This window comes from Paramormyrops kingsleyae, chromosome 6, assembly GCF_048594095.1.
Source record: "Paramormyrops kingsleyae isolate MSU_618 chromosome 6, PKINGS_0.4, whole genome shotgun sequence".
Lineage (NCBI taxonomy): Eukaryota > Metazoa > Chordata > Actinopteri > Osteoglossiformes > Mormyridae > Paramormyrops > Paramormyrops kingsleyae.
Window position 1 is genome coordinate 32,532,708 of NC_132802.1, and position 27,999 is coordinate 32,560,706.

Sequence of the window (27,999 nt, forward strand, 5' to 3'; positions counted from 1 at the left end):
TCACCATGATGGTGTTGAATAGGGCAACAGTATAAATACCCCAGAGACTTTAAGTAGTGACTGCATTTCAAACAATGGATCCTAGTAGGATCTATTAGTTTATGTTCCAATGGGGGTACTTGGGTGGTATCTTGAAAGATGTATGTCCATGAAATAATGAAAAAAAAAAAGTGTTTTCTCAATGCTTGTTTTCCTACTGCAGTCTCATAACAAGCCATCTCAGGCACAATAACTATGCACAGTTTATTTCTAGCAGCTGGAGTGATAATTTAGCCACTAACCACCCAATTTCCCTGTACATTAAACCTCCTTACCAGGCTAGATGAAAATTAACATCACACCCAAAATAGAGCATCTGCTTAAGTACCTAATAGAGTAGGACTTGTCATGGCATTCACATAATTTAAACCAGCAATAACTCCAATTGCTGACACAGATCCCTGACCAAAAAGCTATCACTCTGGGCCAACAAATAGGTACTACTACATGGAAGAGACTTACTGTATATCTGTGGCATTCCATTTTCAGTTGCGGTGGGTTTCTAAATTTGGGCTTCCAAAAATCAAGCCTAATAAAAAAATTTAAATATTAAATGAGCAAATTGATTTGATTTGTCCTTCTATCCCACCTTGTGATCTAAAAAGCAATGAGGTTGCCACACATAATATCAGCTCTATGGACAAGAAAGCAATAAAGACCTATGGACTTTTTCAGAAATTCACAATTTTTTGATTAAGAAGAAATTATTTTTCTGGCATATGTTATGTAATTGGTTGTATAATGTTGTTTATAATGGTTTGTACAAATAAAAAAATAAAAAATAAAAAAATAAAAAAAATATCAGCTCTATGGAAATACACTCCCATAGCCACTAGGGGAGCTCTCACCTTCTTTCACAATTGTGTTGTGCAGTCTAACAAATGGCCCTTAAGCCATGAACAGTAGTGAATGTAGTGAATTACTATGTTCTCACATTACTTTTTGTAGTTTTGTGAACAACACCATTTATTAAACAAATAAATATGCATTGGTAGAATGAAGAATTACAAATGAAAATAAACTATTATTTAAGAAATATTCCTTGGAACAACAAATTTTCATGGATTTTCATGCTGCCAGATTACTAACAAAGTCGGCTGCAGTCACAGAGCAGTTGTAAAGATTCTACAAAAGAAGAAAGTGAGTTTGGTGGCAGACACGCCTCGGTCTGGTCATCCACATGCATCAAAATCATGCTAGGATCATGCACTTTGACGCATTCCATTGAGCAATCGCAAGTTGACCTCACCTCAGCTACTGCGTGAGTGGTCAGACAGCTGCCATGTCAGTGTCACCTCATCAACAGTTTTGTCTGCGGGGTTGCAAGGCACGCAACAAGCCACTGATGACTGATGTCCAAAGGTGCAACCGGATTGACTGGACACGGAAGAAGTCACGCTGGACATGTGAAACGTGGGAAAAGGTGCTTTTCGGCAATGAAAGCACTTTCTGCCTGTTTGGTAGCCAGGCAGACACCTATGTGAGGAGGGTTCCTGGAGAGGAGTTCAAGCCTGAGTGCCTCAACCTCACTGTGAAGCATCCTTTGAAGGTCATGGTCTGGGGCTGCATGGCTACCAGTGGCGTTGGACGTCTGCACATCGTTGACGGCATGGTTAGTGGGACCAAGTACATCACAGTACTGCAAAAGTGTATGGTGCCGTCAGTGCAGAAGCTGTTTACAAGCTGGTTCCTGTTCCAAGATGACAATGCACCGTGCCATTGCTCCAAACAGGTGATCAACTGGAAGCGTCAGAACAACATCGATCAATTGAGTGGCTTGCCAAATCCCCCGATCTGAATCTCATTGAAAACTTGTGGCACAAGGTGGCTTTGGAGATATCCAAGAGACATCCAAAATCAAAACATGAGTTGATTGAGTCACTCATTGCAGCCTGGAACCATGTTATCAGCCATGATCACCTCATCAAACTGGTTCACTCAAAGCCAACATGGTGCAGGCAGGTGATGGAGAACAAAGTGTGACCCACCAGATACTGAGCCATCACTGAGACACAAAATGTCCTTTTTCAAGGCCACCTACAGGAACATGAAGAAAACTTGACGCATGTCTGTTCTACTATATAGTATTACTCATTTATTTTGCACCTTTGGCGAGAGAAGTACATTACGCAAATTACTCAAAAAGGCGATTGACATGGGAACTTTAACAAACTCAGAAAAGTAAAGCCAAGCTAGAATAAAAACTTGATTTTAATAGCCAACTGTGTCCCCTGTAACACTGTTTTCAAATAAATGCATTGGCTCAACGAAGGGGTTAAAAATAAAAGGTCAAAAAAAAAATGCTAAATTAACAAGCGGTTGCAGACTTTTGCATACCACTGTAGTGTGGCTGCGTTATATAGCGAACACTTCTCTTCACAAGCTGTGCAATACCATTTAACATTTGTTATGTGTTTGAATTGGCTCTTGGTCATGCCAGTACAGACACGGTGTTGCCACCTCTGGCATCCATCACAGAGTATCTACAGTGGGATTAACAACATACAGTATAGGACAAGTAGCCATATTTTCCCATCTATCAAATGACTACATTAATTTCCTCACCCAGTCACCATCTTTATTTTGAAACTGTCCACACCATTGGCAGGCCTCCTCAAGAGATACTGTAAGGAAATAAGCATGAACTTACTGGTGAGCAGGCATTCATCATTATACTTATCATCCAGTTTGCCAAGCATGTTCACACACCCTTCTGACTGACTTTGCCTGAGTCACTTGCCCTTTATTGTGCTGTTGTGGGTTTTTTTCACTGTAACACAATTCAGTCTTCAAATGACTTTTACACATACCGTGTGATGTTATCTGTCATTGCAACCACACATCCATTCCTCTCACATTGTTTTTTGCATTATCTCAAATTAGTTCTACCCCTGATTTTTCAGGCTCAGAGTCTGTGAAAACATAGCTAAAAGGCCCTTCTGTCAAAAGGGGCTGACAGACATTCGCTATAGTCATGTTAATGTAATATAATATAATATAATATAATATAATACAAAATTCTTTAACACCTGTTAAGTCTAAAACTGTAAGAGTAGGTGTACTTGTTTACAAGACAAAAACAAAAGTTGTCTTGCATAACTTTTGTAGTATTTGAAGGATTTTATACCCCATTTTAAGCACAACTGTACAATTGATTAACCCTGCCCATAACAGCCTTTTTTCCCCTAACTGTGCAGTATCTGTATAAACTGGACACATCTGGTTTGACTGCCCCAAAGAGCTTTGGTAAGTTAAAGTTTACCTTGCCTTATGTTTCTGTTACAGTTTTTCTGAATTGCTAAAAGACTAAACCTGATTCTTGGAACAAAACTTCCAATTGCCAAAACTCATTTATTGAATCAATCACTCTTTTGGTGAAACTTTAAACACAATTTGCAGATTTGAGCAAAACTCTAAACACATTCCCATTCATCAAAACACATTTTGCACTGTGGTGAACTTTGATGCAAAATAGAAAACACAGGCTGCAGAAGTTCAGCACAGCCACCACACAGTAGTCATCATTTAAACACAATGACTCAAAACTGTTCACACATGTTTCTAAACATGAGAAGAAGCCAAAGAGTGACTAGAACATACAATATGTGCTAGATGAGAGTGCAAGTGCCACTGGTGAGTTGAAGTTTGACGTCAACGTACAGATGGGTCACACAGAGGATTCTTCCCGCATCACCCAGCAAGGTGTCCCTATTGCTCACTATCGACAGTTACCGTACTTATGACCAGAGACCCACACAACAATTACGTTTCAAACATTTTCAGACAACTTCACATTATATGTGATCGTAGAGCTAAATTATTCCCTATTAGTTATGAAAGATTATACAATTTTTTACTTACACGGTGACTGTATACCCTTCTTAGAATGCATTTTCCACTATCGCTGACGTATTTACCCGGGACTAAGCTTCTAACTACAGCTCGTGAGTTGTTTGAAATACGCAACTTAAGGACAGTGTTTGCGAACGTTCCTTCGAACTATGGTTTTGGGAAACGCACCACAGAACGGAAAGGTTAAGGAAGAGCTTTTTCCCCCAGGTCATAATGCTCCTAAATCAGGACAATACTCAATTCCTCTAGGTAGGCTACTGCTTCACCCTGTCCAAATCATTGGCACATACCTCAGGCCTCTTCCACATTGCACTTATATACCTCTTACCTATCACTTATAGATTATGTACAGCTGAACATTTCATATATTTTTTATTTTATTATTTTTCTTATTTTTTCTATATTTTGTTACTCTCTTATCATGCACAGCTGCTCAGAGTGACCAGGGTTACATTCCACTACATGTTGTATGTGTACAACTGTGTACGTGACGAATAAACCTTTTGAATCTTGAATCTTCAATCTTGAATTTTCGTAAAGTACAAATTCCGACCTTCCTGGCAGTATATCACATGTCCCAGGGCAGGATTTCTACGTGCCACTTCCGTGGACTTTTAGTTTAAGATTATAGATAGCAGCTTCCACATGGTTACAGTGTACAGGGCGAAATGCACATTTAGAAATCCTGCGCTGGGAACTTCCATTCACTTTCGTATAGTACAAATTGCGAGCTTTCCCGCAATATATCACATGTCCCAGCGCAGGATTTCTATGTTCCACTTCCGTGGACTTTTAGTTTAAGATTATGGATGGCGGTGTCTACATGGTTACAGTGTACAGGGCGAAATGCACATTTAGAAATCCTGCGCTGGGAACTTTCATGCATTTCCGTATAGTACACATTGCGAGCTTTCCGGCAATATATCACATGTCCCAGCGCAGGATTTCTATGTGCCACTTCCATGTTTCAATATAAGAGATGATTTGCAATATCCCTTTTCTTTTATTTATTTCGTGTATTAATTCTCATAAAATGGCTTGTAGAGTGGCAACCACGTTTCTAGGTAGATATTTCACAGGAGTGCTTTCAAGCTGTACAGTATAGCTGTACTTATATGCGAAAATTTAATCAGATAACACCAAAACAGTTCAATAGTGCTTGGATGTGAGATCTACAGAAATACAGAATTACAATAAAATAATGACATGTTTGGTGAAAGACATATTTATTTATTGATTTATTATGATTTATTTTATTCGTCAGGAACAGGCATCCATGAACAGTGACGTTGGTAGCCATGGACATCCACATATCTATCTGACGGGAAAAGAGAAGGAAAAAATGCAGATTATCCTCGACCAGAGAACGCTCAACAGATAACATATAGAACATTTTCACATGTTTAACAAATTAACAATGAAATTAATGTTAACATTAAGAACAATACGATTTCGGACATCCGTATTGTACTGGCTGCGCAGTTGCACCGCAATGCTGAGCTCCTCCTTTTGTTTACGTTCGGCGGAATCCGGCGGAATTCGCATTTTACCCTCACCCCACACAATCTGACAAACGATAAAAACCATTGTCCGAGAAGCGTCAAATTGAAAAATCCGAGGCTGACATTCAAGATTTTTCACCCACAGTTTTTGAGGTGAAAAACGGATTTTTTGAAAAATATAAAAAATAAAAGCGGCACCAAAAAATTGAGGCGGGCGGCCATGTAAAACAATTTTATTAATTTTAAGTGGCCTTAAGGTCCGTGTACGTGAGTATAATTCAACTTTAGACGGAAAAAACAAAAACGAAAAAACGGGCCGTTTTCTCCATTTCGACTAGACCAATCCCAAAGGGAAAGTTGGAAAACGGCTTATTTCGCGTTTATTAGTTGTCTGTCTTAACAGATCAGAAAATGCCTCGTATTCCGTTTGCCTGGAGGTAGGCGGGGTTATTGGTGTCCCTTCTGTCATTGGCCAGGTACATCGCGAAGACCACGCCCCCCCCACAAGATCGTTACAGAATATGAGTTTCGGGTCTCCCCTGACTGCAGGGGTATCTGAGAGTCTCTTAATGCTGTCATTGAGGAATTCCTAGCTCGCCTGTGAATTAAAGCAGTCTTTAAAACAAAGACGACGTTTCAATCATGCTTCAAAAAAACCTTATAGGGAGCCCCAAGTAATGCATTAACCGGTGCTCTCCGATTCCTAATGGGTAGCCACGGATCTGCAATCCATACCCACGTGCACGGTTTCACTATAGCTGCAAAAAGATTTGCATTTGAATTTTTCTTCGGAGAACATTGAATGGAGCAAGCATGGTATTGGGTCGAATATTGTTGGAGCACGCCGTCTCCACCGGGTCCGTGGATGAGAAGAGATTCACAGCTGACACGGGGAGAAGTTGCAAATCACCGGTTTATTCTCTTGACTGATTATAATCAGGGAGCGGCCGTCTGACATACATTCAGCATGTACAGGAGGAGGCTCTGCCATATGTATCAGCTGTATCCCTTTTAAAACCCTTTGGGCATCTCCCCCCCCCCTTTCTCGGTACTTTCTGTCTACGTGACAACCACATGTTTGACACTTGCCCTTGTTAGCCGGCTCGTAGTTGTCCTTCTGGAAGGCTAAAAGATAAGTACAGTAAAAGAGATGATTGACAAACTTATCATATAGGGGTGTGGATTAAGGGAGAAAACAACGAAGGTGAATCATGGTTGAGGGAATGATGATGCTTAAGTGGTGAGATATTGTTACTCAATAAGAAAATGTATAAAAATTGGTGTAAAACAGTATTGGTTACACTTTGTGTTCGGCCTTGATTGTAACTTCATTGTTGCAGTAAAGACTTAATTTGGATCTATACCAGCGGCTTCTGACTTTTGATTTGGCGGGGAAGGAAAAACCACGTGCGACATTAGAACATATTACAGCCGGAAAACTGAATATGGAATGAGGCTTACTTCGCGGTGTAACAAGAAAGTCTTTGTAAGACATTCTAGGAATTAAGTAGATTTTTATGAACTGTGTTCGCCGTTCCGTAAAACTTTTTCTGAAACACTTATTCAATGGAGGTTTTAAATGAGCAGGCAGACGACTTCATTACGGAGCCCGAGAAGTTCCAGAAAATATTATATTGTGCGCTAAGACCAAAAGTACCATTTTTGGGACTTCACGAGCTCCGAAGAAGTCATATTCGAGGACTAGAACTTAAATGTCATTATACACAATTAAGGCACACCTGCTGTCCATGACTGGCTGATATGACGCCACTGGGTTGGTCAGCACTGTGCGTAGCCTACCTTTAAATATTGTAAATTAATATGTGTATTCCTGTGTTTATGTTAATTGTAAATATCGTAGCTCTGTAATGCGTGTGTAATATTACTCTGTAGCCCGTGTCCTGTAAACCCCCTTTATTAAAATGATTCGACCCCTCGCCGCTGTACGTTTTTTTCCCTCTGTATGGGTCTGCTACATCAAAAACATTTTGTGGCATCAAGGTTGTGCAGTTTATATTATCTACTCTTTCCCCTCCTAAATAATTTATTTGTTTATTGGAATGTTTCTTGTTTAATACATTTACTTACTGCGTGGTTAGCTTATTATATGTTCATGTCAAATAAAAATAAAATCATATTTATGTATATGGATACGATTTGGTATTTTTAAAAGTTTTTTCCGACAATAGTTGCTGAAACAAAGTACGTGCATGTAGTATTTGAGGTCATCTTATATTTGGGTGAAACGGTATGCAAAATAATGGGAGACAATTCATGGTCAAAATACAACCTTGCTTTTATTCTAGATGCTTTCCAGATAATGTCCCTTTTAGACCGTATTATATATGACTATGTAGATATGCAAATGTAGATATGCAAATTACAACACAAAGCTATTGGCGACATTTGAACATGCGCTTGACCGCCTTTCCATCAAAAAGGCAACACGGAGTGATCGTCTGTCTTCGCGCGCAAAAACTATTGTCTTTAAAACTTGATTTCATCATGGACAGTTACAGTCTTATAAGAGGGAGCAGAACTGTTATGTTAAAAGAGGAAGACATGACTGTTGCAAAAATTGGAAGAATATTTCAGGTATGTGTGCTGAGTATGTTTTCTAGAAGTATTATTAGCTAGCTTTTTTTACTGTGTTTTAGTGGGAGATTTGGGGCTAACAGATTTTAATTTCTCTAATTCGTACTCAGCCACGATACTTGTTCATTAGCTGGCAATTATTGCAATTAATTTTATGTTTTTCCCCAGATTAAGTCGGACACAGTTTATTTAACGAGTGAAGAAAATATGGCCATCTTTGCATTTCAAGGAGACCGTTTCAGTAACATTGATCTTCGACACGGGGGGAGGTACCATGTTCACGGTGACCCTGTGGATCCATTAACATCCTCTGGCCGTAATGTTACAGCGAACCCTAATTTTAGCCTGCAAGTGCCGTCAGATCCAGTTAGGTTTACATACACCCAAAATCATGATTCACAAAGACCATCTGCTCCTAACCCAGCAATGAAGACGTTCAAAGGTGAGCAAATCCAACTCGCATCCAACTTGCATTCATGTTTTCCTCAAACCCTGCCTTGTGTGATATATTCTTTGTACACAATATGTTGGTAAGTTGGCCAGGCCTTAAGGCAGCAAAATAGTCCGTACCAAAACAAAATATTTTACTCAGCTGTCCAGAACACAGTTCCAGAAGACTGAAGACTGTGTCTAATTAGTGTCTTGTGTAATATTGCATAGATTGTTAGAAGAGCTTGTTACTGTACTACATCATTTGACCTTTGAAGTCCACACACTCCAGTAAATGCCTATGCACCCAGTTGCTGAGAAATATAAAATAATAAAAAATATATCGGATATGCTATAAAAGCGAGGGGTAGTAAATAAATAGTAAATTATGATTAATGAGATGTCATTTTGTGGATCTAGTAGGGACTATGATCTGGTGCACTTTAAACCAACGGATACGTGTTTAGATGCTTGTGAGGGCAGTCATATATGAACATTAGTCTTACCTAGAAGTAGTAAAGGCTTGACCTAATTTCAATTTCCATGCACGATGTAAAGGAAAGTATATTCCTTAATTTGCATATTTAAATGAATATTAAATATGCTGATTATTCTTTTTAAATTCACAGGACTGTGTTTTTGGCTGAAGCTAACCAAGGAAAGCTGCATCCAACCACCTCAATTGTGATTCACTTCAGGGAGGTTGACGCCTGTGTTCCAGGAATGGTAGCCAAAGTCCAGGAAGCCCTCAGGACCCAGGCGGCTATTGTGCTGATGGATGCCATAGGCAACCCAATTCACGACTCAGACGGAACAAAAGGTGATTATTCTGATTATATATATGTCATGAATACTGAAACCAGTAATATCTTTGTAAAACTTATAATAATTAACTAGCTTCTTTACTCTGTAGGTTCACTTTTCTGGAGACAGAACTCCCGTAAAATATATGCCATGGAGGAGGACAATTTCAATGGATTTATTAGTAAAAACAAGCGAAGAAGAACAAGGTATTAATGTATGCATGTATGTATTATTATTATGATGATTATTATTATGATTGGGTATAATATTAAACTGCATCCAGCCCTGGAAGCAGCCCTCCAACTAGGGAAAAATTTGGGGGTTGGAGGCAGGATCAGCCCTCCAACCACCGTAAAGACTTTTTCACAGCTCTGAGAAAGCAGACCACTCCTTTCTGTTCTCCATGGGAGTAATTCTGCTACAGCCACCCACAGGAAGGCTGCACACATCGTAAAGTTGATGGGGGGGAAGTCTTTGGGAGCCTCATCCCCAGATTAGTCAAAACGGCCAGAAAGCCAACAGGGTCAGGTCTGTTGGGGATTGGAGCTGGTGTGGTGCCAAAGCATCACCCGCTGCAGAGCACTGCACTCGGGGCCTAATTTGGGGTGGCCCATCCGGGTAGGCATGTGGAATGACTTGTCTCTCCAACATGATGACTATATTCCTCTGCTGTTGGAGGGGTTTTGTAAACTCCGCATATCAGGGGGCAGCACTCCCTGAGGTGTGCAGACCGGAGAGTGACCAGATCTCTGTAGGTGGGTACACCTGTTGTTAGCCTGGTCACTCTGATGGCTGCCATACTCAGGGAATAACTGTGGCAGATTGGCTTTGCCCGATGGTGTCCGATGTCACTCCTTGCATGGACTGGGTGTTGGGCAGGGTTGTGGGGACCAGCTGCTCTGGGGCATGTTTGTGAGGAAACATTTACTAATCTTGGCTATGGAGAGGATTCTGTGACCTTCACAGAGTCAATAGAGGTTCTGGTCTGGGCTTTGAGAGACTGAATGTGGAGTCTGAGATTGCAAGTGTCGATCAAAACTAAGATCTAGGTCTTTAATGACCTTGATCTGTCAGCAGTGTGTCTGTCTGCAGAGAGAATGTCAATGGCGTCAAGAGGTTCACTTGCCTCGGCAGCAACATTTCTGTCTCTGGTGAAGTCCGTAGATGGATTGGGAGAGCATGGATGGTCATGAGGTCACTAGAAAGGGGTGTGTGGTGCTCCCAGTATCTTTGCAAGAGGACAAGCATCCAAGTCTTTAGAGTCCTGGTGCTCCTTGTTTTGCTATATGGCTGCAAAACATGGAAGCTATCCAGTGACATGAGACGAAGACTGGACTCCTTTTGGTACTGTGTGTCTTCAGAGAATCCTTGGGTACCGCTGCTTTGATTTTGTGTCAAATGAGCAGTTGCTCAGGGAGTCCCAAATGAGGCATATTACCTACATTGTGAAGGAGCATCAGATATGGCAGCACTATGGCCATGTGGCGTGATTCCCTGAGGGTGATCCAGCCCACAGGATCCTCATTGCTGAGGACCTGAGCAGTTGGGCAAGGCCGAGGGGACATTCAAGTAACACTGCGGCAAATAGATGGGCATTTCTGGAGGGTGGGCCTGGACCACGTGTTGGCCTGGGGCTGGTCGCCAGTCAGGATTCTGAAGTTTCATTGTGTGGTGGGCGCAGCAATGCACATGTTCCCCAATCTGACCTGACCTGATTATTAGAGTTACACTATTATTGTGACAATCTTATTTAGCTAAGTATCAAGTTTGTAATAATTTGTGCAATATGTAATTTGTATAATGTTTATTGTATGATCTGTATAGCCAACAGGAAAAGGATGAACTGACTGAGGTTCATGAAAAAATAGAAGAGGTAGTACTAGCAGCTGAGGGCCTTCCATTGGTGGTGGCCGGCCTGAAGGAGCTGGCAGGGCTGAAGAGTGCTTTAACCAGGCAGCAGATATTAGCCATGAAGGATGCCTTTTCTTGTGCTATTTGCAAAGGTAATATTCTCACACAGTATTTCATTTTAATTGTATCCTTCATAGTATTGAAATCACAGAATATATACTGCAATTTACAAATTACAGATATAGCCAAAAAGCCTTTTGTGCTTATTTCGGATGCTTCAGATGTTTATTTTGGTCAGAATAATGCAAGACTATTTTGCCATGTCATATCTAGGTTCACCAACAGGTTTTTAAATATTCTGCAATCACAAAAAAAGTGTTTTTTTGACTGTGAAAGGTATTTCTACTCTACTGTTGCAAACAGAAATTGGTCAATCTGGCCAACGCTACATTCATAATGTTATTTTAATTATGACAGACATAATGGAGGACCCAATGGCATCAAGCTGTTGCAGAAGTCTGATAGGATGCCGACTCTGTGTTGAGCAGTGGCTGGAATCCTCCAGTCAGTGTGTGAAATGCAGGGGAGATAGCCCAAGACAGTCTCTTACCAGAATTAGTGGACTTGGGGAGGCACTTGTAATCATGAAGGATATTTGTCAGCAAGAATGAAAAAATTTAAAATGCAATATTTCTATACATTTTGCATGTTCAAAGAATGTTCATTAAGTTTATATTTTGTTTAATCCACCCAACCAGCTCTACAAATGTTGGGAGGCTATTAGTACGTGTTTATTTTTGGTTCAGCACAGCAGTGTCCAGTAAGCCTCATTATGTTAGATATGGTGCTAGTATGTTTTGAATAGCACAATGTTAAAACCAAAAAGTAAAATAATTCTTAATATACATTAGTCAATAATTGATATACCTAGAAAAAACTACGTAAAAAGTACATGATTTGTTCCTTGCTACTGTCAGTATGCAAGTCCTTTGAGAGTTGCACAGTGTTGAAACTTAAAAATAAATCAAACCTGTTACATGTAAATCATTGGTCAATAAATGTAGCTTAGTATAATTTTTCTACTATTTGCATTCCTTTGCTGATATCACATTTTGACAGATGGGAAATCATAAACAATCAAGTGGTGGGTTTAAGATTAACTCCTTCAGGTTGTATTCATTCTTTGCTCAGTGGGTGGTAGCCTTGTTACATGCACTGCAAATTTCATGCCTGTTGAGGGGTATTCCGATCCATCCCCACATCAGTGCAGTGGGAAAATGATCTTTAAATAGATCTGACACCCTACCTTCATGTTTCAACGGTCTGTTTTGGACATCTTTTTGCTGTCATTGTTTGGAACATTTAGTCGGGTTAAATGACTAAAAAGTCCCATAATGATCATAATTATGTTCAATGATCTCACCAGGAGGGAAGTGTTATAAATGTAGTTGAGAGGGGTTGTATGTACTGCGCCCTCCACAATTATTGGCGCCCCTGGTAAAGATGTGTAAAAAGCCTTAAAATAAATTCATTTTGTATTGTAGTAGCACAATGTCACACTGAAAGAGTCTAACCTTTTGAAGAATCTAACCACTTATTTGAGTAAATTTATTCACTGGGGAAAAAAATCCCACATTAAGAAATAATTGTTTATATCAATTACTGGCACCCCTGTTGTTAATACATTGTACAACCCCCTTTTGCCTATAGGACAGCACGTCTCCTATAACATTTCACAAGGTTGGAGAATACAGAGAGAGGGATCTTTGTCCATTAGTCTTTGCAAAGTCTCTCTAGATTGTCCAGGGTCCTGGGTCCTCTCTTATATACTCTCCTCTTCAGCTCACCCCACAGGTTTTCTATGGGATTTTGGTCTGGGGACTGAGATGGCCATGGAAGAAGGTTGATTTTGTGTCTGGTGAACCATTTCTGTGTTGATTTGGTCATATGTTTTGGATCATTATCCTGCTGAAACACCCAGTGACAACCTATTTTCAGTTTTCTGGCAGAGGCCATCAGATTTTTATTTAAAATGTCCTGGTATTTCAATGTGTTTATGATGCCATGCACTCTACCAAGGTTCCCAGGGCTATTGGAAGAGAAACAGGCCCACAGCATCACAGGTCCTCCACCACATTTAACAGTGGGCATGAGGTGCTTTCCCGCATATTCGTCCTTTGTTTTACGCCAGACCCATCAGGAGTGTTTGTTGCCAAAAAACTCAATCTTAGTCTCATCTGACCAAAGCACATTGTTCCAGTTTAAGTTCCAGTAGCGTTTAGCAAACTCCACACATTTATATCTGTAACTGTAGGACAGTAAAGGCTATTTCCTGGCATGCCTCCCCAACAACCAGTTGTTTTAAACTTTTTAATTATTGCTCTGACTGTAGATATGGCTAAGTTTAGGCGAGTAGCTATTTTCCTGTAGCCATTTCCTGACTTATGAAGAGCAACACACCTCTGCCTTACTTGAAGGGCATGTTCTCTTGCCATTCCCATTTTGAGAGGTGAGTAAGACAAATGGGCCATGACGTATTTACACCCCTGAGAAACAGGAAATCATGGATTACTAAAAAGTTGCTAAACATTCTGATTAACAAGAAAGTAAGGAATAAATGACAAAAATGCTTCAGTTGCATTAATTTCATAGGACTTAGGGGGCTGTGTGGTGGGGCAGTGTTTAGCACTGTTGCCTCACACCTCTGGGACCATGTGTGTGGAGTTTGCATGTTCTCCCCATGTTGTCGTGGGGTTTCCTCCAGGTACTCTGGTTTCCCCCCACAGTCCAAAGACATGCTGAAGCTGATTGGAGTTCCTAAATTGCTCATAGGTGTGCATGTGTGAGTGAATGGTGTGTGAGTGTGCTCTGCGATGGGTTGGCCCCCTGTCCTGGGTTGTTCCCTGCCTCGTGCCCGTAGCTGCCAGGATAGGCTCCGGACCCCCCACGACCCAGAAGGATAAACGTTTTCATAAAATGAATGGACTTCTTAGAGGTGCCAATAATTGTGGCACTGTTGATTTTGTTATAAACAATTATTTCTTAATGTGGGATTTATTTTCCAGTGAATAAATGTACTCAAATAGGTTAGCTTTTTCAATTTTTTTTAGCGTGAGACTATGCTACTGCAATACAACATTAATTTATTTTAAGGCATTTTACACATCTTTACCAGGGGTGCCAATAATTGTGGAGGGCGCTGTAGGTTATGCATTGAAATGGACAGTAGTTCTACTGTTCTAACTACACTCCGGAACAGAAGGTGGCGTTAATGCTTCTTTAAGTTGGATGACAACCGCCGGCAAACGAAGAGGAAGGAGATGTCCAGTTCTTAATTGGGTATAGTAAATTAGGCATATTTAACAGGGAGGTCAGTATGAGTTTCTCAACTCTGGATCCATTTTTTGACATTATTATGGAGATGAAAAAACAAGGAAAGAGTTACCAATATATTTCTGTATTTGTGCGATCTAATGGCGTACACAAAGGAAGCTCAGTAGCTAATATCAAAAGGTTTTGTGCTGATAGGAAGCTGACCAGGGCAACTGTCTCCCAGACTCATCTAGAACTGGCAGTAGCCAAAGGTATTCAAGAGGTCAGTGTGAAAATTAGTGGATCGTAAATTGGTCTAATCATAATTGAAATTATGGATTTGTGTACTTGTATAGATTTTCACTAGCGAATGACATCCAGAATTTGAATCACCCGCCTTGAGGCGGGTGAAAACTGTTAATCTTTGAAATGTGTTTAGAATAGAATATAAGGCCTTTACTGTTGTTGTAAAGATTGCAATGAATTTTTCAGGAGAACAAGGAGCCGCCTCAACCGTGCGCGCTGCCAACTTAATTGGGTACAAGTTAAACTAAATAATGCCGTTTTTAATCTCACCCATTTCTTTCCATATAACGGAGCCTCGAGATATACACTCACCTAAAGGATTATTAGGAACACCTGTTCAATTTCTCATTAATGCAATTATCTAATCAACCAATCACATGGCAGTTGCTTCAATGCATTTAGGGGTGTGGTCCTGGTCAAGACAATCTCCTGAACTCCAAACTGAATGTCAAAATGGGAAAGAAAGGTGATTTAAGCAATTTTGAGCGTGGCATGGTTGTTGGTGCCAGACCGGCCGGTCTGAGTATTTCACAATCTGCTCAGTTACTGGGATTTTCACGCACAACCATTTCTAGGGTTTACAAAGAATGGTGTGCAAAGGGAAAAACATCCAGTATGCGGCAGTCCTGTGGGCGAAAATGCCTTGTTGATGCTAGAGGTCAGAGGAGAATGGGCCGACTGATTCAAGCTGATAGAAGAGCAACTTTGACTGAAATAACCACTCGGTACAACCGAGGTATGCAGCAAAGCATTTGTGAAGCCACAACACGCACAACCTTGAGGCGGATGGGCTATAACAGCAGAAGACCCCACCGGGTACCACTCATCTCCACTACAAATAGGAAAAAGAGGCTACAATTTGCACGAGCTCACCAAAATTGGACAGTTGAAGACTGGAAAAATGTTGCCTGGTCTGATGAGTCTCGATTTCTGTTGAGACATTCAAATGGTAGAGTCAGAATTTGGCGTAAACAGAATGAGAACATGGATCCATCATGCCTTGTTACCACTGTGCAGGCTGGTGGTGGTGGTGTAATGGTGTGGGGGATGTTTTCTTGGCACACTTTAGGCCCCTTAGTGCCAATTGGGCATCGTTTAAATGCCACGGCCTACCTGAGCATTGTTTCTGACCATGTCCATCCCTTTATGACCACAATGTACCCATCCTCTGATGGCTACTTCCAGCAGGATAATGCACCATGTCACAAAGCTCGAATCATTTCAAATTGGTTTCTTGAACATGACAATGAGTTCACTGTACTACAATGGCCCCCACAGTCACCAGATCTCAACCCAATAGAGCATCTTTGGGATGTGGTGGAACGGGAGCTTCGTGGCCTGGATGTGCATCCCAGAAATCTCCATCAACTGCAAGATGCTATCCTATTAATATGGGCCAACATTTCTAAAGAATGCGTTCAGCACCTTGTTGAATCAATGCCATGTAGAATTAAGGCAGTTCTGAAGGCGAAAGGGGGTCAAACACCGTATTAGTATGGTGTTCCTAATAATCCTTTAGGTGAGTGTATATATTATATATATATATATAATATACACACACACACACACACAGTATATCGTGGAACTCCTGGCTATCTCCAGATAATCTGAGGAGACCGATTACGTTGTGAACAGTCACTTGCAGAGAACCACCCTTATCCCTTTCTTAACAGTCACCCAGTGTTGCCAATTGTTTCTTAGAAGAAGTCGCTGAACTGTACCCAGAAAGTCGCCAGATGACATCACTCGCTAATTTGCATATCGATGGCGTCATCACGTAGCGTATACGTTCACTCAAGTGTCACCAGTTACCGCATTGTGATCGCTTTTCTCCTACTCTGTACCTAATACTCATATAGGCTACTTTATTTTAACGCAGCTCAAAGTATTTCGTTTATTGTAATCTATTCTATTCATGTTCATTTATATTATTTACCACTGTACTGGAAAATCACAGGCTATTAACATACACAAAAAACCTTTAAAAACCTTCATTTCCAAGATTAATAATGTGGACGTGGTGTCTTTCACTTTTCCTGCTCCCATCGCTAGTGGTTAGTACTTTTCTGGATCTAATGACATAAAAGAGCTGTGACATCTGTTGTTTTGCATGCAAAGTACATTTGTTCTAAATAACTGTTTTTCACTTCATTAGACAGGTGATTCTTTCGGGCGAAAAATGATGACTGGATATCTAAGTAGTAAAGGAATACACGCATCAGAGGGGCGTGTAGGACAAGTTCTAAGATCTGTCCAGCCACAGAGCCACGCAGCACGAAGTCAGGTGACCATGTGACACTAGTGATTTGCCGCATTTGTATTTAACGAGAGTGTGGAAGTACAATGTTGCATAATGTGTTACTGGAAATGGGGTGTTGTGTAACCATGGGCTACTCAGCTATGCAGGCTAGCTCAGCCACTGACCCTAACTGAACAAGTACACTGAAAAAAAAAAAAACATTGCGAAAACTTAAAAACTCAAGGCAACCCACTGCATTTATGTTTTTAGGTTCTGATGGATAACTTATAATTTCAAGTTTAGGAGAAAAGTTGTTTCAGCTGATGTTTTTGTGTTTACAAAATTAATAATTGTGCTTTTTCTTAACTCATATTTTATTGTTTTTGCAATGTATTTCCTAAAGTTTACACAAGGTATTCGTTTTAGTTTTGGCAACGTATTTCCTAAAGTTTACACAAGGTATTCGTTTTAGTTTTGGCAACGTATTTCCTAAAGTTTACACAACATATTTTTTTTTAACAATCAATTTCCTAAAGTTTAGAAAAAGTATCTTTTATAGTTTTCATGAGGTGCTCCCTGTTGTACCAATGAATGTTTACACAGTTGATTTTCAAATAACTTTATTGTGTTCAAACACAACTGCACCACTGACAATGTTGACTTTTGAGATCAGCCATTTTAAACATACTGACAACATTCAGCCACAAATAAAGTCCTTCCAAAAACACAAAAAAGTCAAATTTTTGTAACAAATGTTACTCATCCAATTTTAAAGGTGTGGTATTGTCAGACAGAATATCAAACCTATCTTGATAGATAGTCACTAACAAACAGATTCAAAACATCAGATGGCAGGATGTGAACAACTTCTATCTGGTTTCCATACAGCAAACAACTTTCAAACAAATTTTTCCACCACTTGTCTTTTAATAGTAATAGTATCAACACTAATTTCCTCTGAAGTTCAGTATCGCGCCACATTTGTTATAAAACTAGTACAAATGTACCTAAAACCAGATTATAAAAATTGTTTAAAACAGTTCAAGTTAGAATAAACCCTTTCAACATTTTATAAAAACTTGTTATACATGAAATCTGCAATCAGCCATGCAAGCTACATTAAGTAAAGTTAGAACAGAAGAGATTGATTCAGAACTTTCTGCACCTTACCGTTTTCTTAAAGCCAGAAATTAACTTTTTTCAGAGCAACTTACCACGAAACCCAAAAACTGTAAATCAAAACAAATTGCTGCATTCTGTTTCACACAAGTTGCATTTGAGTTGAACATGTTGTCAAATAGGTTAGACTTTGGTTAAGAGCTTGGTTTTGAAGCTTCTTACCCTCTGGGAACAGGTAGATGTCAACTCCATAAAAATGTGTTGCACAGCTTCAAATGTGTACTTGAGTTCTTTGGGAAACTCCATGTTGAGCCCATAAAGTAGGCCAAACAGGTAGGCAAAGGCAGTGGGAAGGTCTGGCAGGTCATCAAGAATAATGTCCTCTTCCAAAACAATGGCAGTGTTGACCACTGTGGACTGCGAGTTGGGTCCCACGTAGTCCTCCAGAACAGTGAGGATTCCCACCGTAACACCTCGGGTTGCCCTCTCAACTGGATCTGTATCCTATGCAAATAAAAAACAACAGTACATATAAGTCTCTGAAAACCAAAACTGAAGATTGAGTAGATTTGCATGCTCACCAGACATGTTAGGAAGAGTTTGGTCTCATCGTCGCGAACTAATATCGGTAACCCTTCCAAACTGATGGTTCGTCGATGCTGGACTATGTTTGAGACCTAAAACAAGGAAATCAAATAAGACTCAGCCTCATTTATAAACCTACCATTTTGTTTTTAAAAACACATTAAGTGTTGTTGCTAAAAATACAGACTTAAGAAATAAGATGTTGAAATTAGTTATTCCAGATAATTGCTCATGGTTTTGTCAGTTTTTGTTTTTTTTTTTTTTTTAAGTAATTTTGATGTGCAACAAATGTAGCACACTTATTACAACATTTATAACAAAAAGTGCCATGAATGGGATGAGAGTTGAACTGTCTGTCATGACCTGCCATCTGCCAAACACACAGCGCTGCTTGTTAGCTTATAATCCCATTCAGGACACACTTTTTGAAAACTAACAATTTTTACATCAATTTAGTAAATATTTAATAAAGTATCTTTCGTTACAGTGGGAACTTCAGGTTCCTCATAAACCAGACACAAATACATTTTTATATATTACCTGTTCATCAAACTTCTGCAACAGGGAATCCATGTTATTACGGAAAGCAGCTTTTCTAACTCGATACAGCTTAATCAGCCGAAGTGAGTAAGTGTCGAGGGCAGTCATGAAGGTCCCCATGAGATCTTTGGTGGTAATGCGTGAGAATTCCGCACAAATCTACAAAGCAACAAAAAAATATAGAAGAAAACTTTTAAAGGTACATTATATAAAAATGACATTGTTTTCAAATTTGGTTAAAACAGCTTAATTTCAAAACATTTAGTTAGTCTCGGTTGATCTATTGGTCAGGTCTTGATTGGATTTTTTTTTCTTTTAGTGGTAGTGGTGGTACAAATTCTAACTGATGCATTTAAAAAAAAAAAAAAAACAAGAAAAATCTGATCGGCAGATTTTACAGTAAGTCTATAGAATACCAAATCAAATGTTGATAAGACAAAAGAATGGTTACAATTGTTACAGGATGCATTGCAGAAAAGAAATAAATCAATAAATTGTATTTTAAATTCATTGCAAAAATGTCATTAATTTTATAGTTATGTAAGAATGAAGTAAGAATAACATCCTGTAGTCAAATTTGGATACTTTCATAACACGCAAGTGACTTTCTCAATCCTGTTCTGTGAGTTTCATGGCTGTTGCCTGCTAAGGGTCAGCACCAAAAGATTCTAGATGCCCAGTGAAGACAAGTCATTGCGGCGACCGTGGTTCAGGGGGTTGGGAAGCTCATCTGTAACCGGAAGGATGCTGGTTCTATCCCCCGGCTCTCTCTGTCCTGGTCGTTGTGTCCTTGGGCAAGACCCTTTACCGTACCGCCTACTGGTGTTGGCCAGAGGGGCCAATGGCGCAATATGGCAGCGTCGCTTCTGTCAGTCTACCCCAGGGCAGCTGTGGCTACAACTGTAGTTTCCCTGCACCGATGTGTGAATGTGAGAGCGAATGAGTAGTGGAATTGTAAAGCGCTTTGGGTGCCCAGAAAAGAGCAAAATAAATGCAATCCATTATTATACACAGTAAGTTGACAAGTAAATAGATTTCACTTCAATAGAGTTGTTGGTAATACCAAAATTAGCTTCATATTTTTTAGAGCCAACTACTTTTTTATATTTTACCATTAGCATTGTTAGCTCAACGGTAGCCTTCAACCTTTTCTACAAGATATTGGCGTGCTACAAACAGATGCTTATGAAGGGCACAAGAAATGGATCTCACGTTCATTTACTCACCCAGACAGGTTTCGAGGCATTTGGAGTTGTTCAGAAGATAGGTCCTATATCATGTAAAATCAACTTTTTGGAGCTTTTAAACACATTTTAATATTATTTCCTTATGTTAAAAACCCTCCAGAGTGGTTTTTGGCTTAATTCAGGCATTTCTTAGTTGTCTCAGTGAATCCTTTCCCCATAACCGTGGCTCAGCTCTCTCCTGCAAAACGACTGACTCGTAACATTGGGATTAAAATTTCTTTCTAACAACTCCAAATGCCTTGAAATTTGTCTGGTTGAGTAAATGAACGTTTTCCATTCTAGAAATAAGACCACACTGAAAAAAAAATAAAAAACGGAAGTTTTCCTTTATAAATTTAAGAGATTATCTTACCTGTTCTTTCAAGAAGAGAGCTGGCCATCTGAGCTGCATTTCCTTGACCAAGGGCTGCATCTCCACAACTTCTTTCCTCCTGAGAGAGAATGTGATGTCCATCTTTTGGGTGATGAGTGCCATGTTCTTATCCCTCTTCTTCATTTCATCTTCCAAAATGCATCTTTCATTTTCAAGAGACTCATCATTGTAGTTTTCTGGGGCATCAGGGATAAAGTTGACTTCACCTCGCTTTGGTTTCTTTAAGGAAAATCTATTTGAACCACCGTCATCTTCTTCCCCTCTTCTTTTTCGATTGACTGCAACTTCACTACATCCAGCTTGACTTAGCTTGGAACGGTAGTTGCCAAGCTTGAACTTAATGCTTGTTGCCCAACCATCATATCCTGTGCCATTGCCGGGCTCTTTGAGGCAGGGATGTTTGGAAACTAGCTCCTGGGCAACAGATGTTATTTCATTCTTGTCAGGGTAGGCTTTGATTGCAAACATTTCTTGTGCCAGCTTATCTAGAATTTCCATCTTGATGTCTCTTGTTACACTTAAATTTGCCCCTGCTTTCTCATATACCTCATTGCCCTTGCGAAGTTTTAACTCTACATCACAGGAAAAGGTTGGGATAGGAAATGGATTTGGCCACTGTGAAGTGCTACGCATGTAGGTCTGGGTGGATGAGGATGGGCTGAAAGAAGATGCTGAACTCACACTGGCTGTATCAATAGATGAGATGGCGCTATGATCAGATGGAGTCTGTGGTGGCGAGGCTGATGCATTTTCCTCCCAAATGAGGTGCAACACTGCCCGTCCAGCAGGTAGCTCATTAATATCCATCAGGTTGCAAAGTGCGTTCCCAAAATCTGGGTCTTCATATTGTATTGCAAAGTCACCTTCAAGTCCAAGCTTTGCTTGTAGTTCATCTTGAAGCTGCTTCACAGATTCTGGAACAGTGGACAGTTGGATTTTTCTGATAAGTTTTGGACTGACGTGGACTCGCAGTAACAGGGCCTGTGAAGACAAACCAAAAAAGGGCGCAATTCTAAATAATTGACAAATTCAAAGTAATCAACTGAAAACTATTTAAGAATAATACATACCATCACTTTCAATGCAGGAGGCATGTAACAGGTGTCACCATCAGTTGTCCAGCTACGCAGTATTCAGCTAAAGGGTGGTAATCATTCAAATCTTCTGGGTCAAGTATTTCCAGATCTTTGTAGCTGCTGTCAAGCCGATATGATCTGTAATGTTCTATAAACCAAGAGGAGAGCTTTGTAGCAACAAATGACACTTTCCCAGAGTCTACCAAAATGTTCAGTATCTTGTAGAATTCAGGCAGTCCACTCAGTTGTCCTGATGAAATGATCATGCCTTTAACATACTGGGTCCCATACAGATAAACACATTTAGCAAATGACACAGCTTTTACCTGTGGATATTTCAGTTTCAAGCACTTCTGAAGATTTTCATTCAAGAAACAGATGTCAACTGTGTCAATATTATCAACATGCAGACTTGGTTTAAAAAGACTATGACCATCTAAGAAGTATGCCATCATTTGTTGATGCTTTGAAAAAAGTGTTAGTAGTATATTCTTAAAGCATTGGACATCATGCACAGTTTTCTTGAAAAAGTTGTGCTTAGATTCAAATCGAATAGTCCACAAATCAACTAAGGGACCAAAACAACGCACAAGATGACTATAATGTTCAATATAGTGGTGTTTTGGCTTCAAATTAAAATCAGGAAAAGTCTCTATCAGTAGTCGTCGATGATCCAATATTTTGGTGTCCAAGTATGACAATATTTCTTCTGATAGAGTTGTCGAGACAACAATCTCAACAAGCTCCTTAAGGTCCATCAATATTTCCCATGATGGCTCATGTTCTGGTATACGGGTCCCAATGATAAAAGGCAGCAAACGCAAAAGTGTCCAGTTTTCATGTCCATTGCCACTCACTCTTCCTGTTCCAAAACTGGCTTTTGTAATTTGTTGTGGCTTGTTGAGCTTATCAGAGAATTTATATGGAAATGATTTTATACGTTTGTTTAGTCCTTCAAATGTAATAAAACCCTTTCTGATTAAATCTTGAAGACACAAACACAATTCCACAGGGACAACACCTTCAAAGAAATCGTGTAATATATCTGGAGGAAATCCAGTGACTGGATGAAAATAGGACAACGCACTTAAGGCACAGGAACCTTTGACACCACACACACTTTGTCTTTGACCATCCTGAAGATCTTCTAGAAAAATGTTATGCTGTTCCACCGTTCTTAATGGAAATTCTGTAGGATCAAGAGCTGCAATCTGATGTTTATCAATACTACAAAATCGACAAAACTTGTCGACATTAAATGACTCCAAAAAGCCTGCAAGGCTGTGAGCCCCAAGATTATCTGCACAGACACAAAATACAGTTCCCTTTAAAAAACTATTTAAAGATTCAACATACACCCCTGTGCTTTCAAGACATTTTAAATCCTCAATGAGTGGATAAAGAAAAGCATCATACCCAAACTGTTTAACGTCTACACTTTTACCAAGAAGAGCAAGCTGTATTGAGGGCAATGTAGAACGAAACCTTGCAGATAAGTTGAGTACAACCCAATAGACGGCAGTTATTTTGTGAATTTTTCGAGATGTTCCTAAAGGGTTGCATATTTCAAAGTCGTCAATATACAAAGCTAAACTAATGCAAGTATCTTGCAATCCTAAAAGCTTGTTGTTTTTGAAATACTGCCCATCTCTAAATGATCTGTAACCTTCACTAATTTCTTTATCAAATGCTAACTTTTCAAAGAAACTTTTCTCTTTCAATAAGTTCTCCAAGACCTGGTTTACTGAGACATAAACAAATTTATTTCTAGTTCTGGCTTTGTAGGTGTACTCTGTAGGCTCAATTACATGAAAATTATTCTTGAAATAAATATTTCTCTTGTAATCAGTAGATAATGCACCTTTTGGTTCTGTTGAGATAATTAATGGGTTGGTTTTGAAAAGTGCATCATTTATATTTTTAATTACATCATCATCTGCCTCAATGTTCTGTTCAGCAAGCACCTCTTTGATTCTTTGAAATGAATGAACCTGAGAAAATTTTAAAATGTCACTAATTTCCTCAATAATTCTCTGCAAAGCACTTTTAGAAACATGTAACAATGTTTGCATGCATAGAAAAAGTCTAGCTATTTTATGTTCAAGACATTGGTAATCTACAAACTCATTGTCCTCTTTATCACTTGATGCTACACCTGAACCACTTGGTAATGTCTCTGGCTCCTGAGAGGTATTTAAGGATTTATCAGGGGAGCTACTTTCACTAGGACATGCATTTGCATGAGAAATCAGTCTAATACAGTTTTTTATATCTTTTGAGTTTTTGTGCTTTCTGCTTGTGTGTGACGTAAAGGTTTATACATTGTTGGTAGCATAGTCACATTTTTGGAAAGGACAGGATACAGTCTGATGGTTTTTTTAAGTGCCTTAAAATATGTGAAATAAATGTATGCTGTGAGCAGTTTTCCTTAAATTCACAAAAATCACAAAAAAATGTTGAGATCTCCTGCCTTTTCTTAGCCCTGTTGTGTGATCTGCTGAGGTGAGACTTCAATGTCCCTCGTGTCCTAAACGAACAGACGCAGTCACTGTAAACACAGGGCAAATGAAATCCTCTGCTATGTCGTAGCTGGTGATGCCTTAAGAGTACTTCTTGGCTTGAACAGACAAAACAGCAGAACTGGCACTGCATACAAAAACTATAATGAGAAGAGAGGAGAGGACAGTGTCAACAATTCAAAAGAAACCTGAGTTAATTTCAAATTACCGCCATTATAAATTGGCGGTTATAAATTGGCGGTTGCTGCCATTGGTCATGAGCGAGCCAGCCTATTTTGTTTCGTTCGGTGGTATGGCGGCCACAGACTGCACTTCATGAAATACACATAGGGAGTGTCGCGGAGGCTTGTCAGATATGAGCGAGCCTCTTTAGTAGCGATGTTTGTCGGATTTTCATTGTTTTGTGACATGGCACATAGTTTGTGACATGGAATCTTAAATGATATAGTAAACACATACCAATAAGCCACAAGGCTTCTTAGCCTAGAAAGTAATGCTATGCTAAGTTTCGGAAAAATACGAAGAACTTCAGTTGTGATATTTCTAAAAGACAAATTGACACTGTTCAAACATATATTGTCTGATATAATAAAAGAAACATTACTTGCCTTTAGAAAGTTGAGATGAACGATCGATCCACCTCCTGGTATAAAAAGCCTCACGTTCGCATTAAGGCAGACGGCCAGGTGGCTTTCAGTCCTTGCAAAAGTGCAAACTAGACCCGTAGTATCCAAAAATATGAGATGCGCATGCGTGCTCAGGCACCGAAAGGCGCCAACCGCTTCAACTCATGTAAAACTTGAATTCGTTCATTTTGCCAGCTATAAATTTCATCTGAGACCAACTTTTGCTCCAAAACGTTAAAAGATTAGTTGAAACCCTTAATGTATTTGAGTTTATAGGGCAACTCAACTTTTATTGTTGAATTGTGAAAGAAATGACTGTAAGCTCAGCAATTGCAAGTTTGATTTTTTTACAGTGTATGCACATAGGATTATATTTTTCAGTCTTCCTCATGGAGCCATGCTGCTTTGAATATGTTGATGCTTCCCTGCTTTCAACACACCTCAATCAACAAATCATCTGATGGGTGGTTTTTCATGTAAACTAATGAGCAAATGATAAAAGAAAAATAAGGTGAACACCATAAGCAGCTTATACAAAAAATAAAAGACTAGTCATTATCATACTAAAAACTGGATTATCAAATGGTGAGCAACTTTGATGATTACCATGAAAAGTGGTTTATAGATTTTCCAAGCACAAGTTCATTTGGATAAATAAATATTCCAAGAGCTAAGACCAATTTCAGTACTCTCCCCACATCAAAGTCCATGAAGTAGGCATGTGTGAAGAATAGTTTCATGAAATTAAAACAGTGCTACTGGAATGCATCAGTTTGGCTGTTGTGATAGTGTTGGTGTTTTTGATAGGTATGCTTTTCTAATTTGTTTATTTCTTTTCCAGGGAGCAAGAAATCTCAACCCAGTTCCTTATAATGCCGAGTACATGGGTCACAAAATTCATTTGGATCAAAATGAAAAGTTGGTCATGTTTGGGACCACCCATGTTCTAGCAATAGATGGCTTCACCTCCAAGATTGTTAGCCATTCAACCATGCCTATTAAGAATAATATTCTCATTTATGAAAATGTATTTAGGTAACTAAACCCATACATTGATGTTTCGCATGCATGTATCAGCACTTCACTGGCACTACTTCATGTTTGTACTTGCTTTGCAGACCAGCTGTCATAAGCTTTAGTATATGGGATCAAGTGAGGGTGGACCATGGCAAAGAGTTCCTCTTGACTCTTTTCATGCAGCAACAAATCTCAGCTTTCAGGAATAACACTGACAGACTATCCTACGTTCAAACAAATTCGACAAGAGTACGGTTTTGTTGTTCTTTATTTTAACTTTGGGGAAATATTATTGAATCCTTATGCACATAAATACAATAAATTCACATTTAAAAAGAGACTGATTTAGTATAATCCAAATCCTGGTTTGGAATATTGTAGTTTGCATATCTGAATGAAATATAATGAATCAAATCATCTCAAAAGTGCTTAGTACCCCTAAACCGTGTCAGTCATTCATGTTTTATATTAAGTCCCAACAGATGTCTTCAGCTATCAAAACTCCTTTATTCTCTTTAAAGTTTTTATTGATTGACTTGTGTCTTTGGCTCTATATATATATGGTTTGATTATATTTCTTATGTCTAGAATCACAGAATTGAAAGGATTTGGCCAGAAATCAACAACAGGGTTAATTATCCCATAAAAGCTGCATTGGTAAATCTTATGGATCAAGAGGAAATCAACATGGAGGATGACACAGTGCGTTTCTGTGTATCTAATCTAACATGTCAGATTTCCAGCCTTGGCATCAGCAGAGTAGTGGAGGCATGGAATGCTCATAGAATTCCAGGTATCTTGCTCCCCTTTTTTAAATTAAAAGAGGAAACTTGTTTACTGTTACATATGCAGTGACTCTACCCTTATGCACCATTATGAATCGCTGCAATGAACTCACCACGCAGGGTCATTAATTAGGAATTTGCTATTACAGGCAAAGGAGTTCCAAACACTTTGGCACAAAGTGGTTGTGTAAAGAAGATCACAGTGGATCTTCTACCCCATGCTTCTGAAGCGGCTGATCTCTATGAATCAGAGACTGGTTCTTCACTGACTAGATGTTCATCATTTGGCAAAAGTCCATTCTCCAGTGAAGAAGACCAAGCCCATGCAGAAGGACAATTTGCACAACTATATCCTGATATGAATGTTCTGTATGAAAATGTGGTCAACCACAATCCCAGACCTTTTCAAGATGCTATTCTGCATCTGATACATTTGTCTCGCCACTAAAATAAATGTTAATTTGAGAAACTTAACCCAGGTCAGTTAATAACCTTGTTTTAATATTTTAATCCCCATGAATATTCATCCAAACTGTTACGACTATCATAATTCTGTTGAAAATAAAAAAGCAGTGATGAGTCAGAAGTCTTTATTTTATATGCTCAAAATGTTGTTGTTGTCGTCCCCCCAGTGCATTGATATAAAAAAATAAAATGTGCCATGCTACGGCAAGCAAAGTCAAACTATGTGCTGTCTCTCTACTTCATTACTTTCAAATGTATTAAAAAGTGGAAAACTAGAATGTATAATGAGTGTTATGAAAATTATTTTGTGAATGGCTGATTATTTTCTAAATAATATGTAGTGATGTGTTATATAATCCCATTTATTTATTAGCAAACAGTCCATACATTCTGAGCATATTCCAATCACTATCTTAAATGAGTTATGCATGAGATCTGATGATATATTTATTGGAATATATTTGATGGAATTTTTTTCAATTCAATTCAATTTTATTTATATAGCGCATTATCACAACATTACATTGTCTCAATGCGCTTTACATTTCTGCCTCGTAAGGACCCCCCATTGAGTAAGCCAAAGGCAACGGTGGCAAGGAAAAACTCCCTAAGAGGAAGAAACCTTGGGAGGAACCAGACCCAAAGGGGGAGCCCATCCTCCAGGGGGCGGCAGATGAGTCAAACAAACAAGATGAAATGACTAAGCTAATACAGACAA

The 27,999-nt window shown here is 39.2% G+C and overlaps 2 protein-coding genes across 11 annotated transcripts in view; one reads left to right on the forward strand and one right to left on the reverse strand.

Moving 5' to 3' along the window:
- The window catches only part of LOC140591693 (uncharacterized), a 34,907-nt gene extending 7,404 nt beyond the window's left edge, over nt 1-27,503 (forward strand). For 2 of the 8 annotated variants that reach the window (XR_011991974.1, XR_011991976.1), the window contains 6 exons: nt 8,157-8,430; nt 9,047-9,237; nt 9,331-9,427; nt 11,046-11,224; nt 25,856-26,049; nt 26,620-26,746. Coding sequence is in view for 1 of the 8 variants with exons in the window: in XM_072713072.1 (XP_072569173.1) it covers nt 14,449-14,667; nt 16,846-16,974; nt 25,856-26,049; nt 26,133-26,280; nt 26,620-26,824; nt 26,966-27,264 (1,194 nt within the window). In the remaining 7 variants the exon portion in view is untranslated. Of the gene's footprint in view, nt 1-5,869; nt 8,431-9,046; nt 9,238-9,330; nt 9,444-11,045; nt 11,225-11,549; nt 12,117-13,381; nt 14,668-16,845; nt 16,976-25,855; nt 26,050-26,132; nt 26,281-26,619; nt 26,825-26,965 lie in introns of those variants that run through there. The other 6 variants (XR_011991973.1, XR_011991975.1, XR_011991970.1 and 3 more) reach the window with 6 other exon arrangements.
- Nucleotides 17,664-21,358, reverse strand: LOC140591694 (uncharacterized). 3 transcript variants are annotated; one of them, XM_072713078.1, is made up of 3 exons: nt 20,773-21,358; nt 18,630-18,725; nt 17,664-18,552 (listed from the first exon to the last, which is right to left on the reverse strand). In XM_072713078.1, exons 1-3 carry the CDS (start codon nt 21,289-21,291, stop codon nt 18,232-18,234), a joined length of 936 nt encoding a protein of 311 aa, XP_072569179.1. In that variant the 5' UTR covers nt 21,292-21,358; the 3' UTR covers nt 17,664-18,231. The 3 variants fall into 3 exon arrangements, 2 of the variants coding, with proteins under 2 accessions (XP_072569179.1, XP_072569180.1); XM_072713079.1 differs by lacking the exon at nt 20,773-21,358 and adding an exon at nt 19,174-19,218; XR_011991977.1 differs by lacking the exons at nt 17,664-18,552; nt 18,630-18,725 and adding an exon at nt 19,267-19,332.
- Nucleotides 27,504-27,999: the final 496 nt, after the last annotated feature.

Excerpts from the sequence above, each read along its gene's own strand:
- LOC140591694 (XM_072713078.1), bottom strand. The coding sequence starts at position 21,291 with ATGGAAATTCTAGATAAGCTGGCACAAGAAATGTTTGCAATCAAAGCC. Across the intron at positions 18,726-20,772 it reads CTCTCTTCTTGAAAGAACAG|GTCTCAAACATAGTCCAGCA; the intron begins GTAAGATAATCT and ends TCCTTGTTTTAG. Across the intron at positions 18,553-18,629 it reads AACTCTTCCTAACATGTCTG|GATACAGATCCAGTTGAGAG; the intron begins GTGAGCATGCAA and ends TTATTTGCATAG.